Source organism: Physella acuta, unplaced genomic scaffold, assembly GCF_028476545.2.
Source record: "Physella acuta isolate Inbredline_101_S28 unplaced genomic scaffold, ASM2847654v3 ptg000272l, whole genome shotgun sequence".
Classification (NCBI taxonomy): domain Eukaryota; kingdom Metazoa; phylum Mollusca; class Gastropoda; family Physidae; genus Physella; species Physella acuta.
This window is the reverse complement of record NW_026731791.1, coordinates 519,313-536,104: the sequence shown is the minus strand read 5'-3', so window position 1 is coordinate 536,104 and position 16,792 is coordinate 519,313. Positions and strand designations below refer to the sequence as shown.

The window sequence follows — 16,792 nt, the reverse complement described above, 5'->3', positions numbered from 1 at the left end:
GTTGAGGAGGAGATACGACCTAGAGCTGCGGACACACATCCATCCATCCATACATCCATCCATTCCCAGAAAAGACGAGTTAATAAACGCAATTCTCCAGAATGGAAATTGCGCTAAAAATTATTGTGAACTTTATTTTAGTAAGATTCCAGAACTGTTATAACACTTGGTTTGTTTTGTCGTCGTCCAAGTTAATTTGTTGTAGTTCAAATATTTATGTTAAAAACAAACAGCGTTTCTTATTACTTATACAAAGTATATTCTTCCCAGATGTCCGCCGTATCACGAAAACGCAGTTCAACCACCTCAACAATTCAAATAGTGTTGTTGCTCTTGCTTTTATCTGTACATATTTACGTCTTCACTGCTAGCATGTCCGCCTGCCCCTTCAACGATGGAAAAATTGCTGGACCCTTACCAAAACAGGCCACACGACATGCAGTCTTGAAGTTTCCTACGCCAGCTGGTTCTAATAAAAAAGTAAATCCTAAATCAAACACAACAAAACTAAACCAAAGCAAAATCATCGATCAAAAAACTGTATTGCAAGTTAAAAATCCAGCAGTGAATATAATAAAGCATGATAAAGGATTACTCTCTAATTTAAGTAGCAAGATGAAACTTATTACAGAGAACCCGGGATATTTTGAGAACTTCACGTATTTTCAACTCAATAGGTCACGTGTGTCGGACATTCCTAGCCAGTATTCGATCCCCGGTACGTCCGTGTGTTCAGGTGATGTTGACCTGTTGGTGATGATTATGAGCGTTAAACAGCACAGTGACTGGAGGCTACTCATACGTCAGACATGGGCGTCACCAATTTACGACAAGTCCTGGAGCCAAAAAGGTTTGGTTAGATTGGTCTTTTTCTTCGGGAATGAAGGCTTCACAGATGTGCAGAATCTTGCATTGTACAACGAATCCAAACTTTATGGGGACATCGTTGTGGCAAGTTTTAAAGACAGCTACGGGAACTTGTCATTAAAGTTAGCCACGGCTTTGACCTGGGCGTCCAAACATTGTCCACATGCTAAATTGGTCGCTAAAGTTGACATGGACACTTTCGTCCTACTACCAACTCTGATGGAACTTCTCCCAACAATATCACACAACCACACGGAGTTTATACTAGGGCTTCAGCACCGTTCCCGCAAACCTCTTGTCCGACGTAAAGGAAAGTGGGCGGTGAAGAATGAAACTTACCCCTACTTTTACTTCCCTAAATACATCTACGGACATTCCTACGTGATGTCTGGTCCTACTGTTCACAAAATGGCTGCGAGTTTTCCCTTTGTTCACATCGTTCCTAACGAGGACGCGTTCATCACAGGTATCATGGCCGTCACGTTAAACATCATCAGACTGGACAATCCTACCTTTGCTTTCAGTTTAAAGAAATATAAAATTTGTGATTTGGTTTACGGATATTTTGTGACTGCGATATACAAAAAAATTTTCTTAAAAGATATATGGCGCAGTATATTGAATAGGAACTGCTCTTCAGTTATTATTAATTAATTAAGCAGAATTAAAGAAGAAACATACGAACAAAAATCTTCAATAAGTGTTATAGTATTTAGCAATAAAAATAACGATTTTAGGCAATAGATTTGTGTTTCACACAGCAAAGTACATTTTGTGAAATTAATTTATCAAAACGTCACGGTCATTTTTTTTTTACATTCCTTTCCAATCATGTACGATTTTGCTTCAAAAAATGTTTGAGAATTTAATGTTATTTGAAGATTATTTTATATAAATGCATGATCTGTTGATGTTGCCTTGTTTTTTTAATTACTTTAATTTAAAAACACTTTCTCTATTTATTTTCTGTTGTCTTTTATAAAATTGGTTTTAAATTCACATCAACAATTTGATTGCAGAGTTATTTTATTTTGTAACAAGTTACTTCATAAATCAGTTCGCTTTAATATTTTCGCAAAACATGTTAATAATTGCAAGAAATGTTTACAAAGTTTGAAAAACTCAACTTTGACCATTTTTTATGTATTAGAATCTAATAAGTAGTATTGTAAATCATAGCTTTAAGATTTGAAAAACTAGTTACTAGAACTTGATTGTATTTCAGTCCTTTGATAAACAAATTTAAATCCTTTAAAATAATCACATCATTATGAATATGATAAACTTTGAAATAAGATGTTTTACTGTATTTTTTAATTTTGTAAATTCTTAATAAATAAAAAAAAGTATCATTTTAATTTTAAAAAGAAGTTAGAATCATTTGGTATGGCCATTTTTTTAAAAATATAAGTTTAGCTTGTCAATACCTAATCACAGTCAATAATGTATCCTATTTTACGCTACATTATCCTCGACAAAATAAACAGCTGCGGTAAGCTATCGATCGTAGTATTGTGAGACCACCGAATAACATCGATCGACAAACATATTTTCTTTTATATTGGACACGTACAGTAGGCGAAGACAACTTGTATTTTGGACTTACTCAGTTTGTTCCCTCCCCTATGAGACAACGTTAATATTTTCAAAACATTTGTTATCGATTATGATACCAAAATTATCTTTACCGTCTCTTACACGTTACGCTTTATAATTAACTACATTTTGTTTTAATATCTGTAGTGTCATTTTTAAATATAAATATCGATTTCATTTTACAAGTTAATGATACAGAATACAAATATCAAGAAAATAAACATTTTGTAATTGAAATAAATAATAATCTTCTAAGCTTTCAATGGCAATAATCCAAAGTAGTGAAGCATAGAAATACACTTTTCGTGTATACAGAACTGATAACTGTAAAACAGCTCCATTTATCTTACACTTTTTGTTTCTTTCCTTTGTTTTCCAAAAACATTAAATTTGGATTCTTCAACACGTGTGTTATTTAGTGTAAATGTTTAGACGTTTTTCCTAATTGAAGTACAGTCAAAAAACTCTTCTGTTGGTAACTTCTATGCTCAAAGTCAAATCAACGATGTGTAACTGTTTTAATTAATGTGAATTATAAGGGGCTGGTCGGACTCTGGTTACTAAACAACAAAAATTCCAGCAATTAAAGTACGTTACATATTCTACATAGTCTCTGCTGCTGAACGTTAAGAGTTTTCTTCAAGAGCAGACGTCAAGGCTGCAGCATCAACAGGTGTAAGTAAACAAGTGACGTCACCAGGTGTAAGTAAGCAAGTGACGTCACCAGGTGTGGGTAAACAAGTGACGTCACCGGGTGTAAGTAAACGAGTGACGTCACCAGGTGTAAACAAGTGACGTCACCAGGTGTAAGTAAACAAGTGACGTCACCGGGTGTAAGTAAACAAGTGACGTCACCAGGTGTGGGTAAACAAGTGACGTCACCAGGTGTAAGTAAACAAGTGACGTCACTAGGTGTAAGTAAACAAGTGACGTCATCAGGTGTAAGTAAACAAGTGTCGTCACCAGGTGTAAGTAAACAAGTGTCGTCACCAGGTGTAAGTAAACAAGTGACGTCACCAGGTGTAAGTAAACAAGTGACGTCACCAGGTGTAAGTAAACAAGTGACGTCACCAGATGTAAGTAAACAAGTGACGTCACCGGGTGTAAGTAAACAAGTGACGTCACCAGGTGTAAGTAAACAAGTGACGTCACCAGGTGTAAGTAAACTATTGTCCTCACTGGATTAAGTAAACAATGGATCTCGTCAGATACAAACAAAATCTGAACTCAACCTATTGTAATATTGATATTATAGCGCTATATATTTGACTTCAGTTCTTGAATTAGTCAATCGTTTTATTTATAAAATGTATCGCCGACTATCTAGACTAATAACTTTATAGCACTACAACAGTTAATACAGCTCTATTGACCACTAATATGATTCTAATCGTCGGTCAATATTTTATTAATTTATTATTGCATAGTATCAAACAAAATATTCAGATAACAACTTATAATATCTGTTGCAATTAATTTTTCTCTTTAACCTTTGAAATTTGATGTATAAATATATTATGTTTTTCCATTTGTTTCCAAATGCATATTTTCAATTGTTATTGAATTGTCTTTGAAATAACCAAGTCGAAAAAATATTAAAACGACAAAATACATGTACTAAAATAAAGTAGGTGGAGACGTTAAATCAGATGACAATGTGTTTAATAAACATTCTTTTGAATTAAAATAAAAAGCATTAAATAAATAAATACATAAAAAATAGGATTTTCCTCATTCAAATTATTATTGTAAAACAACTTGAATTGCGTTAATATAATGAGTTAGGTATGTTGAGGGCAAACAATAGGAATATAGTCTAAACAGTCAACAGAGGATAGAAAAAACTTAAAACTGTGAGAAACACAATGCATCTCTTGTCATGTGCATCGTAAAGTAGAAATTTCATCTTAAAATTTTAAAATTAACTTTTTTAAAAAAAAAAGAAGTATTGCTTAAATTGCGAAATCTTAAGATAAAAAAACTTAAACTCTTTATTTAATTTTCGTACTTTAAATTGATATTTGGCCAACACGTAATAGTTTCGTAAGCGTTTAAAATTTTATTTTTAAAATTTTTTAGATTAATATATGGTGTATAATATAATCAAACGTAATAAATTAAATATAAACAATTCAAAAGAGATAATATTGAAAAGCCATTATAATTTTCATTAAAGGAAGAAATCGTTTAGACACCTATCTATAACATGCTTTCTTTGAATAAGTTTTAACTTTTTCACTTGAATAAGTGAATACATTTTAATAGAATATGTATATGTTCGTAAATCGATTTGCGTTATTCATTTTTTTAACTATTAATTCCAGAAATACAGTGTCAATTAACTTATGTGGTACAATGTTTAGAAATTAGTTTTTGTTGGATACATTTTCATTTTTAACAAAGCTAATTAGTTACGCCTGTCAGAAAACAAAACAAGAAACTTATTTTATAAAAAAACGTAAGTCCTAATTATTCACCAAAAGAAGATTTAATACAGACGAAATAAAGAGAATAAACTTAGTGAATTTATTACCTGTAAAATTATGGTACATTGTGAGCAAATTAACATTGGTTATTACATGGGAAGACAATACAATATTTGCAGAAAATAATCACACAACAATTAATCACAGGTTGCATTTTCCTTTAGTGTAGTAATATATTCGTATTCTGATAAAAATACAATTTCTGTAAAACATAACAAAATAGTTGTATTCCGAAAATAATACAATTTCTGTAAAACATAACAAAATATGTGTATGCTGATAATAAAACAATTCCTGTAAACCATAACAAACGTCTATGCGTTCTTATTATTAAGCTTTGCCCGAAATTTGGAAAGCGAAAGGCCCAAGGGCATGGGTCATCATGAGTTTTGTGCAATAATTTGCAGAGCATAAACGGTATTGAGCAACACAAACGAGATTTAGTCTTACACGAAAAATTAATTTAAATATACAGAGTAAAATGTCTCATGTGGAAAAAAAGATATATTTCTCTAGTTCTACAATACTGACAATTATACAAATATCTTCAAATTAATGGTTTAAAAATAATTTAGGGCCGTAATTTGAGAATTACTTTTGAAGGCAGCAGATTATTGTGTATCAGCAATTTAAAAACATAGATAAATAATAAATAAACATATAGTTTAACTAATAGAAGTAGATTTTTTTAAAACAGCTTATCTCTGTGACAAGGTAGTGGCAAAATATTCTACTGCTCAGTTGAAAAAAAAATATTTAAAAAATTTAAGAATCTGAAACTGCTTAAGTAATCCTTGACTGTTAACAAAATTTAAATCTCAACTAAACGCTATGTAATTAGTCATAAATATTTTTTGATAGGCACATCATATTTAATATAAAAAGCTTTTGTCGATAGCACATTATCAAACATCGAACTACAATTTCGTAAAGTTTCTATTATGTTTTTAATTTTAAGCTACGTTAAGAATTATACTTATATAACGAACCATTAAATCTTTACAAGAACTTTGTCAAGTGTCTAGATTATTTTTACTCCCCTGTATGTCATGGTTCGGTGTCTATTTGTGGCAATAGATGCAAGGAAATACCTCGTTCGGTTTTGTTAAAAGTTGTTAAGTATTTAACATCAATTTATTAATAGCGATCAATATGAAAGGGAGACAGTGTGAAATTATAATTTAATAGACCATTGCATAAGTAGGTTATATCTTAGTTTTAGCCCCGAGTCTCTAGTGTTACATAAAGTTTTACCTGTTGCCAAAAAGTGATTAATTAAATTCGTACATCTGCTGTTCTTCTATATAACGTTTTGTTTGATAATTTTGCATGTTTCTCTACCCTATTAAAGCTCAATGTTTAGAAAGTCTATTTGTTAAGGTTATAGCGTTGAATTTTACTCTACCTAATAAAGCTCAATGTTTTGAAAGTCTACATTTCAAGTAAAATTTCTTCCAGGCATCACTTCGGTGTGCTAAGCCCCACCCCCACCCCCCACCCCCGAAAGTCTACCGCGCCCCCCCCCCCACCGAACGAAATGGAATTTATATAGAAAATATTTACTTTTAACAGTGTCCGCCCCACCCCCCGGAAATTTTAACCCCCCCCCCCCGAAAAATTTCAAGCCCGCCCCCCCCCCCCCTCTCCGGAGAAAATGGTCTTGAAGAAACACTGGTATTAAGGTGACGCCCTAAAGCGTTTGAAGCGGCTCAATCTCCATCATCCCGTGCGACATGGCCGACCTGATCAAACTGACGTGTCCAGCCAGCCCCTGCCCGGCCAGGTAGTTCTCCTCACAGTGTGGGGGCACGTTCCCGTGGGTCATGGCCAGCTTGAAGCAGGTCTGGGAGAAAAACGCCCGGCTGTCCGTGTCTCGCACGATATCCAGGAACCGCCGGAGGGGGAGGATGTGACTGGTGGCGGCGTTCCAGTAGGTTAGGAAGTCTTCGACGATGTGGTGAATTTTATCTGGGCGTGGCAGGACCTCGTCAGCTAACTTCGTGTTCATCATTTTCTCTGGGGGTTAAAGGCAACGAAATGTTAGCTTGTAAATCAAAACAAAGTTACTTATACTGAAATATATAACGTTAGACCAGGGGTCTCCAAACTACGGCCCGCGGGCCGGATGCGGCCATCGGAAATCTTTTTGTCCACGGAAAAAAACGTTTGTTGGTGATGGCTGAGGAACTTTGGCCAGAAAAATCAAATACATGCCTGAAAGAACATGGCCCCCCGAACTAAAATTTGATAGTTAATGCGGCCCTGGGACTGAAAAGTTTGGAGACCCCTGCGTTAGACTATTCCTATTTATGAAGTGGGTAAGGATGATAAGTATGTTGTGTTGTACTTGGGCCCCCACCAAAAATTGGTATAGTTTTCAGTAGTCAGAAACAGGCGAGGTAAAACTAGCTGTCCCTTTTAGACTGACACTAGAATGTAATCATTGAAGCGCCAAAATTAGAAAAAATATTGAGTTCTCAAATGATTATCTGAGGATGGACTTTGAAGACATCGTTTATACCAACCCTCTAAGAACCAACCTCCTCGCCTTCAGAAATATATCACGTGATCAGGTTATCTATAACAATCGCTTCTTGAATCAATAGGCGAATCATAATCAGAATGGTTATGGTGAGGGGAGTTAGTCGTGGCATGGAGAAGTTTACAGTTAACGGTAATGACTAGCTTCCCTTGAACCGAATTCTAGATTATTTCCCACCAGAGATCATATTACCTATCATAGTGTCTATCCCTTAACTCATTTTTTGTATCTGAACATGTTTTAAATATGTGTTCTATACTGTACCTGCAAAGAGCATTGAACACGCCTTTGATCTACTTAAAACTCTACAATCAAGAAATATTGAACACGTTTTTAAATCGATCTACACCAGTGGTTCTTAACCTGGGCTCAATAAAAAAAAAACGGGGGTTCGCCAAGTCAGTCTAGGGGTTCGTAGGTCATGACGCACACTGGAAATATGACTCACGATATGAATATATCAGTGCGGACGATAAACCTATTAAGTAGGGTTCAGCAGAGGCGTAGCGACCCCTCCCGGCGCCGGGGACAAACTTTCGATTTGCGCCCCCCCCCCCCCCCCCCCACCTCGAACGTTTCATTTGCACACCCCCTCAAACTTTCGATTTGGCGCCCCCTAAATTCGGCGCCCGGGGACATATGTGTCCCCCCGCCCCCCCCCCCCCCCTCGCTACGCCTCTGGGGTTCAGTGAATCCGCATATGGTGGGGTTCGGTACCTCGAAAGAAGGTTAAGAACCACTGATCTACACTCTCTCTACAAGATACATGTTTAAAATTGATCTGTGCTCTACCTGTAGGCAGGGTCTTGTAGTAATAAATAACCGGATGTAGAAAGTTGGACGTGTGGGCCTCTGATGGTTCACCTGTCGCCCGGTTAAGTCTGAACACATCCCGGCCCGGCCCAGAGAAGTTGTGGCCGTACTCTAGCACCACCACCAGCAGAGAGGAGGCGTTGTGGCCGGTATACTCAGGTAGCTTATGCAGCACGTTGATGGGATATTCTTCTAGAACTTTCACACTTTGGCCATCACTGTAATGAAGCACATAAGTGTACAAACTGTTTATATATATATATATATATATATATATATATATATATATATATATATATATATATATATATATATATATATATATATATATATATATATATATATATATATATACATATATATATATATACATATATATATATATATATATATATATATATATATATATATATATATATATATATATATATATATATATATATATATAATACATATTATACGAAAGCCTTGTGTGTTGCCTGTGTGTAAGTGTGTATATATGTGTAAATAACTAAATCAAACTTACTCAGAAAATAGGAAGACATCACCAAGCATCTGCAGATAACACAAAAATGATTGCAGTTAGACAAACACCTACATAAAAGAAAAACATCCTACGCAATGTAAAACAATAATCACACATAATCAAAGAGACCATATTAAACTTTTACGACATGGAAATCCCTACTAGCTGAATCGAAGGAGAAATCCCGCACCTTAAAAAAAGAGAAATGCGACCAAACAGAAACATAAAAAATCCCACCTACCCTTAGCTAACGAGGAACTCCATCTGCCTGAGAAAAAGGAGAAATCCCACCTACCTTGGATAAAAGAAAAATCCCACTTGCCAATCAGAAATCCCACATACCTTGTAAAAAAGAAATCCCACTTGCCAAGGAGAAATCCCACCTACCCTGGACAAAAAAAATCCCACTTGCCAAGGAGAAATCCCACCTACCCTGGACAAAAAAAAATCCCACTTGCCAAGGAGAAATCCCACCTACCCTGGACAAAAAAAATCCCACTTGCCAAGGAGAAATCCCACCTACCCTGGACAAAAAAAAATCCCACTTGCCAAGGAGAAAACCCACCTACCCTGGACGAAAAAAAAATCCCACTTGCCAAGGAGAAATCCCACCCTAGACAAAAGATAAATCCCACTTCCCTAGACACGTGAGAAATCCCACCTACCTGAAACATCTGATAAGGCCCCGAAGCTTCGTTCATTCTTTTGATCATCGTGTTGAGCATATCAGCAGCAGGAATCTCGTAATAAGGCCAGGGTATGTTTTCATACCTCCACTCCAGCAGTCTGTGTAAGGCACGGGCTGAAAGAAATTGTACACACCCCATTGAAGGAAAGTTCCAGATCTTAAAATATCAAACGCAAATAAAAAAAAATCAGTTTTATTAATGCTTTACGCCTTTTAAAAAATACATTATAGCTTTAGTTTTTTAAGATTGCTCGACATTAAAATTTGTAATTATAAAATACCAAAAAAGTTTTCAATCAAAACGATCGCATTATCAAGAGTTTAGGCAAAAAGAAAAAAAATGGTTTTGAAATTTATTTTGGATAGTTTTCATAACAAAATATTCAAATTGGAATGAACGTATTTTAGGAAAATTAACACAATGGCGCGTGCATAACTATAATATAACCTCAGTTAACTCCCTTAATAGTTTTTTTTTACTTTCTAGTAGTAGTTATGTGTCAAGTTTTCTGTGATTTCCGGTAACCGGAAGTGGGGCTTATTCTACTATCAATTTTTCAAAAGCCTATAGCTTGAATACTATTTCTGATAGTTGACATTTCACATATTGGTAAAAAAAATATCCACTTCTCTGTTTTCTGTAACAAATTTTTAGTAATTTCCGGCGACAGGGAATAGTACTTTGAGCTAATTCCGATTTCTCAAAAACGCATATGAATTTATAAAGGACTATTGTTCCGCAGTATTATACACGCATTGCTTGTAGTTTAGTTGGTGCGCCATTCTTTTTTCTACGAGATTCTATTCTATTTTTAAAAAGTTTATATAAAAATTGATAAAAAAGCGTGTATATATCCCGAGTAGCCATCACCCGCAGTGTTATTTAAGAATATTCGAGAAAGTTTATTTATTGTTATAATTCTAAGCAGCTGTTTTAGCGGCAAATTTGAACTGTTTGAGTTAAGGTGTAATGTGAACTGAAACTGTAACTTAAAACATTACATTATGCTCCGGCGCAGAACAGAAGGGGACAGGGGGGGGGGAGGGGGTGGAAAATCATACTATTTACTTACTGCTAAAACAATGTATTATCAAATTAAATCCAGGGACAGGGGTGACTAACAAAAAATAGCAAAATTTTACAGAAAGGTAGAGTGACACCTTCAGTTACTGCACTGGGTGACACCCGACCTAGCCACGCCTTTCATTTCACTGACCGGTGTACCGGAAACCGTGGATGAAACCGCCAGCTGATTTCCGGAAGTCGAGAGAGTGGGACGCGGTCCCTGCATAGAAGAGTCCTCTGGTGTCTTTAGACTCGTAGTTGTGGTGTATGGCGGGATACTTTTTGGCTCGGTCTTTACCCCGGCTGATGGCTGTATTGCTGTATCAGATAGTCGAAGGTTTATCACCATACAGTATAGAGCAATGCATATATATATATATATATATATATATATATATATATATATATATATATATATATATATATATATATATATATATATATATATATATATATATATATGTATGTGTGTGTGTGTGTGTGTGTGTGTGTGTGTGTGAGTAGGGGATTATAATTGACTAACTTGAAGACAGAGGCATCAAATATAAAGCCGAGAGCCCGTATGACGACGTCGTAGGACTCCCGTAGCGCGAAGTTGTCGAACTTGTGGATGCCATGAGATTCGTCGATCTCCACGTGAATCTTGTTGCCCCGCTTGACGAAGTACATCTCCTCCACGGGTGACTCCAGCAGGGCGTCTAGTGATTTCAGCTGGTACGTGTCCAGCAAGGCATCGTTCACAGCTCTGGGGACAGGGAGATGTAATAGTTTTTAAACGTTTGGAAATTAAAAAAAAATTTGGGGGGGGGGGGGACACAGGAGATCTAATAGTTTTTAACCGTTGGGAAATTTTTTTTTGGGGGGGGGGGGGGACAGGGAGATGTAATAGTTTTTAACCGTTGGGAATTTTTTTTTGGGGACAGGGAGATGAAATGGTTTTTAACCGTTGGAAATTATTTTTTATTGCATGAAAAACAATTTAATTACAAACTTTTATGTAATAATGCGATAAAAAGTAGAAAATACATGATTTTCTTTAAATATATAATAATACAGTACTTTTTAAAATTACTTTAAAGAAAACCTGTGTCACTTTATTATCTATTGGATACCTATACTAGTATTTAGGAAGACCCACGAGCCGAATTTCAAGGAAATGTATCGGCTAGAAGAGCCCGAAATTTCGTTCGTCCGTTTCGACCCAGACAGGAATAAGATGAAGGAAGTTAAATAAAACGTTGTAAAAAGGAAGATGGCACTGGGTGGGGTTACGTCTATAGAAATTATCCAGATCATATCGCAAGAATGGCGCTAAACTGGACGCTTCATGGGGAAAGAAAGCAGGGAATGCCAAAGGAGATGAGAAGGCGCACGGCGGGGAAGCAGCTGACAGGGGCAGGGCTATCATGGGGGACTGGCTTGAGATTGACAAAAGTGGAGGGAGATTTATGTGGCGGCGCTTTGTGATATGCGAACATAAAGGAAGAGATGAATAATAATTGCAAGATGTTTTTATGTTTTCTTTGTATGTTTATATGTGTTAATTTTACTGGGTTTTTTGTGTGTGTGTGTGGGTTAGTTTGTCTTGAAATTTTATTCGTCATGCCGTCGATTCAGGTGTCCTGAGGTGTGTTGTGTTGAAACGCGCACAACTTGCCAGATCAAGATAAAAAATATGACAAAATAGATTTCACTAAAAAAAATGACGGAACAATCCTGTTGTAATTATTTTCCTACCCTCACAGCTGTTCAGTGTGAGACATGTTTTTACAAAAGCTGTCGGGTCTTTCGTTTCAAGTAATTGATTTTTCGCACTTTTCGATCAGTCGTTGTATTGAACCTACACGACATATGGTGCGTGGGTTACATCATACAAGCTTACACCAACGTTATTTACACGAACTGATCGGTGTAAAATCTACAAATAGGTTCTATGGTAAACTGGCCAGTGAAAATCTGCGTTTAGGTTTCATAGTGGATGCCCTGTATAATGCCCTGTATACTGCCCTGTATAATGAATGCCCTGTGTGGTCTGTATAACGCAAAAAATATTTTTGGTTGGACCTATTATTTAGACGACATAACACCAATACGTAATGCGTGCAGTGTAACATTTTTTGTAACGCCAGCTTACATGTTATATTATATAATTTTTACATTACAGTTTCCAAAAGCGGCTTTTCTCTTTCTGTTACTATTGTTACGTCGTACTGTTGTGACGTTGCTATGGTTACGTCGTGGCTCTCTTAAGTAGCATATAATGTGACGTTGCTATGGTTACGGCGTGGCTCTCTTAACTAGCATACAGATGAAAGCCATCAGATTCATGCTTCCATGTATGTTCAAGCGACATAAACGTCATATCTCAGTTACATCACCCTCTATTTAATCATTATGTCATTTTACGTCACTACACCAAAATCGTCATTTCACACCAGACTTTTGTCCCGTTACACCAGGGGTCTCCAAACTACGGCTCGCGGGCCGAATGCGGCCCGCGAAGTCCTCTCATCCGGCCCGCGGAGATCTTTTTCTTCAAGGAAAAATCGTTTGTTGGTGATAGCTGAGGAACTTTGGCCAGAAAAATCAAAGACATACCTGGAAGAAACTGACCCCCGAACTGAAATTTGATAGTTAATGCGGCCCTCCGATTGAAAAGTTTCGAGACCCCTGCATTACACTAATCTTATGTTATTTTACGGTCAGGTCTTTATAACCGTTGTTTATAATACCTGGCTGACGGCACATCAACATAAGAACATCACGTGGTACCTTAGATCCCCTACGTAGTGCGTGGACCAAGCCAGACGAACACGTGACCTAGCCAGCATGTGAATGAGGTTCGTTGACCCGTAGATACTATCTGCTATCTCGAAGGCGGTGTTGCCTCTGCCTACAGAGAATATTGTAAAAGGAATATAACACAGGTAGTCCCTATTTGTGGAAGTCTTAAAGGGTATACTGAACAGGTAATTATAGAAATCTTAGATGCTATATTGTAATTGTAATTATAGATGTCATTAATGATATATTATTCAGGTACTTATAGAAGTCTTGGATGATACATTTCGCAGGTAAATATAGAAGTCTTACAGGATATATGTTAAGGGAATTATTTAAATCTTAGCTAAGATGATTTATTGTAAATTAATTAAGAAAGTCGTAGAGAGTATACTTTTCAGGTAATTATTGAAATCTTAGTGAATATATTGTACAGGTAATTATGGTATTCTGAGAGCATATTGTACAGGTATATAAGAATGTCTTAAAGGATGTATTTGACAGATAATTACGGCAGTTCTTGACTAATTAATTATAATCCTCATTTCACTGCATATACTTTTATGTAATGTATTAATCCTTTAAATAAGATGCTATAATTTCAATAATACATGTGTAAAATTTATACTATTGAATTATACGGTATAGTTTTTTTCTGATATTAATGAAATGGTATACCACCAGAGGCATAAAACCTGAGACTGACCTAAAATTAAAACACTCTTTCCTTCGTAATCGTCTGGGTTCAAGGACATCGTCTCGTACCCCGTGGTGAGATCAATACCCTGAACTTGCCGTGGTATATTGGGAGTGGATATACCCGTTGCCATGATCAGCGTTCTGGAAAATTACGGCGTTCACGTTTTAATTGTACAGTAACTAGGATAGTGGGCAAGGAAAAGTTCCTAATCAAACAGGCAAATTACCCTTTAGACCCTGGTGGTCTGTGGTGCAGATGAAGTAGAGTTCACCTATTACTGTGACCTAGGGATAGTGTGGTCATCAGAATGCTCGGCCACCTCTATTTCTGAGGTAACCGTCTGAACTTGGTGAATTCAAGTTCGGTATCCGACTTCGAGACCTTCGGGTTAGTAGTCGTATGCTCTACCACCCAACCACGCCTCAACATTATCAGTCATACAAGGAACGTTTGTTAACATCACTAAGGAGCTGAGATAGATTTTACATAGGGTCTCTTTAGGATTGCCCATTCGCCATAGCTAGCTTAGGTCCGGTTGGGATCGCCTAAGGCTGCCCAGCTAATTCGGGACCCATTGGGGGTGCCTATGATCAAAGCAGTATAATTTATGAAAGAAGAAAATGTTACCTATATGCACGTATAGCACTTACATGTATGTATAATTCTTACCTGTATGTATAACTCTCACCTGTATGTATAACTCTCACCTGTATGTATAGCACTTACCTGTATGTATAACTCTCACCTGTATGTATAACTCTCACCTGTATGTATAACTCTCACCTGTATGTATAACTCTCACCTGCATGTATAACTCTCACCTGTATGTATAACTCTCACCTGCATGTATAAGTCTCACCTGTATGTATAACTCTTACCTGAATGTATAATTCTCACCTGCATGTATAACTCTCACCTGAATGTATAATTCTCACCTGCATGTATAACTCTCACCTGCATGTATAACTCTCACCTGCATGTATAACTCTCACCTGCATGTATAACTCTCACCTGTATGTATAACTCTCACCTGCATGTATAACTCTCACCTGTATGTATAACTCTTACTTGCATGTATAACTCTCACCTGTATGTATAACTCTTACCTGCATGTATAACACTGACCCATCTGGTCATTCATCGTGTAAACATGACCATCTGGTGCTGACATATTTCTCACGGCTTGGATATTTCTAATGTCGGTGTTGAACTGGACATTCAACTTTAGTTTTTTCTAACGAGAACAATGAAAGCCATCATTAATTTAGGAATTACACAGTCAAAAGATAAATAAAATTTATCAGTTGCAGTTGATATCGGGTACCATTTAATACGTCAACAATCAACTCTAACAAATTGACTTTTGGAGACTTTCATCAAATGACTTGGACACGCGAATGGAAAGTGTTCGATGTCGGACGAGTTAATTAAAAGTCATCCGAATACTGAACGTGGTCACATACATGGAAAATGTCCGAACGCAGGTTTAGACTATTTACATGAATGTCGTTCAAATGCCGTATTGGGACATTCACATGGATGTCATGTCAACATTAACAGTGGACAATCTTCTTAAAGTTATCTAACAAGCGGATAGGACACACTTTTAAGAACATTCAACAACCGGACTATGTCACACTTCTAAGAATGTCCAACGACCGGATAGGACACACATCTGAAAACCTACAACAACCGGATTAGGTCACACGTTTAAAACCACCCAACAACTGGACTAGGTCACACGTTTGAAAACATCTAACATCCGGACTAGGTCACACGTCTTAAACCGCCAAACAACCGGACTAGATCACACGTCTAAAACCGTATAATGACCGGACTAGGTCTAATGTCTAAAACCGCTTAACATCCGGACTAGGTCACATGTCTAAAACCGCTTAACATCCGGACTAGGTCACACGTCTAAAACCATCCAACAACCGGACTAATTGACTCACCCGGTAATCGTCCAAATACCGGACCAGAACATCCGCGTGCGGGAAGACGTCCTTGGAGTACCTGGTGACCTTGAGGTCCTCATCGTCCGAGATGAGCGAGTTCCAGTCGTGTCTGAGATTAAACTCCTGGTTCTGCTGACCGGTGTAGCGCTTGTTCAGGCTGATCAACTTCCGGTGACGTGGGTACATGTCAAAGAAGCTGCCTGTATCCACAGGCAAAAAGTTGGGTTCAGATATTTGTGTTTCTTTCAGTCTTTTTTCTACGGGGTGTGGGGGGGGGGGAGACTTAATACTTTATGGGGGAGGGGGGGCGGACTAAATTTTCCGAGAGACAGACTCTGATAAACGTATATATTGTCTATATAAATTTCATTTCATTCGGGCGGGGGGGGGGGGGGGAACAGTGTTTCTTCCAGACATTTTTCTTCGGGGGGGGGGGGGGGGGCACTTGGAATTTTCGGGACGGTAGACTTTCTTCGGGGGGGGGGGGGGGCGGACAGCAGAGACCCCCGAAACTGTACATTTTTTAAAACTATAACCCATTGAGATTATCTCTCATTAGGACCCCGGTCTTAAATATAAAGCTAAGCTTCACCGCATCAACTAAACCCTAGTACGCACATGTTAAGGTTACATGTGAGCAATAAGTTTAGGGGATAGATTTGCATACTCGTGTAGTATTTTTAAAATTAAAAAAAGTGCAGAATGCATAAGAATACTAATGGATGGAATAATCTTGCTTATCATCTAAAAATTACTTAACTATCTATGT

At 37.0% G+C, this 16,792-nt stretch overlaps 2 protein-coding genes across 4 annotated transcripts in view; one reads left to right on the top strand and one right to left on the bottom strand.

Moving 5' to 3' along the window:
• Positions 1-372: 372 nt before the first annotated feature.
• LOC131939268 (beta-1,3-galactosyltransferase 5-like) lies at positions 373-1,521 on the top strand. Its single transcript, XM_059297472.1, has one exon. The coding sequence runs from the start codon at positions 373-375 to the stop codon at positions 1,519-1,521; it is 1,149 nt and encodes a 382-aa protein (XP_059153455.1).
• A 5,085-nt stretch (positions 1,522-6,606) lies between these two features.
• LOC131939279 (FAD-dependent oxidoreductase domain-containing protein 2) overlaps positions 6,607-16,792 on the bottom strand; it is a 34,371-nt gene continuing 24,185 nt past the window's right edge. For all 3 annotated transcript variants that reach the window (XM_059297492.1, XM_059297491.1, XM_059297490.1), the window contains exons 3-12: positions 16,021-16,223; positions 15,172-15,299; positions 14,072-14,205; positions 13,357-13,477; positions 11,108-11,329; positions 10,736-10,902; positions 9,496-9,632; positions 8,831-8,859; positions 8,284-8,522; positions 6,607-6,965 (exon numbers count right to left, since the gene is read on the bottom strand). In XM_059297492.1, coding sequence (XP_059153475.1) covers positions 6,640-6,965; positions 8,284-8,522; positions 8,831-8,859; positions 9,496-9,632; positions 10,736-10,902; positions 11,108-11,329; positions 13,357-13,477; positions 14,072-14,205; positions 15,172-15,299; positions 16,021-16,223 — 1,706 coding nt within the window. In that variant the 3' untranslated portion in view covers positions 6,607-6,639. The remainder of the gene's footprint in view (positions 6,966-8,283; positions 8,523-8,830; positions 8,860-9,495; positions 9,633-10,735; positions 10,903-11,107; positions 11,330-13,356; positions 13,478-14,071; positions 14,206-15,171; positions 15,300-16,020; positions 16,224-16,792) is intronic.

Excerpts from the sequence above, each read along its gene's own strand:
- LOC131939268 (XM_059297472.1), top strand. The coding sequence starts at position 373 with ATGTCCGCCTGCCCCTTCAACGATGGAAAAATTGCTGGACCCTTACCA.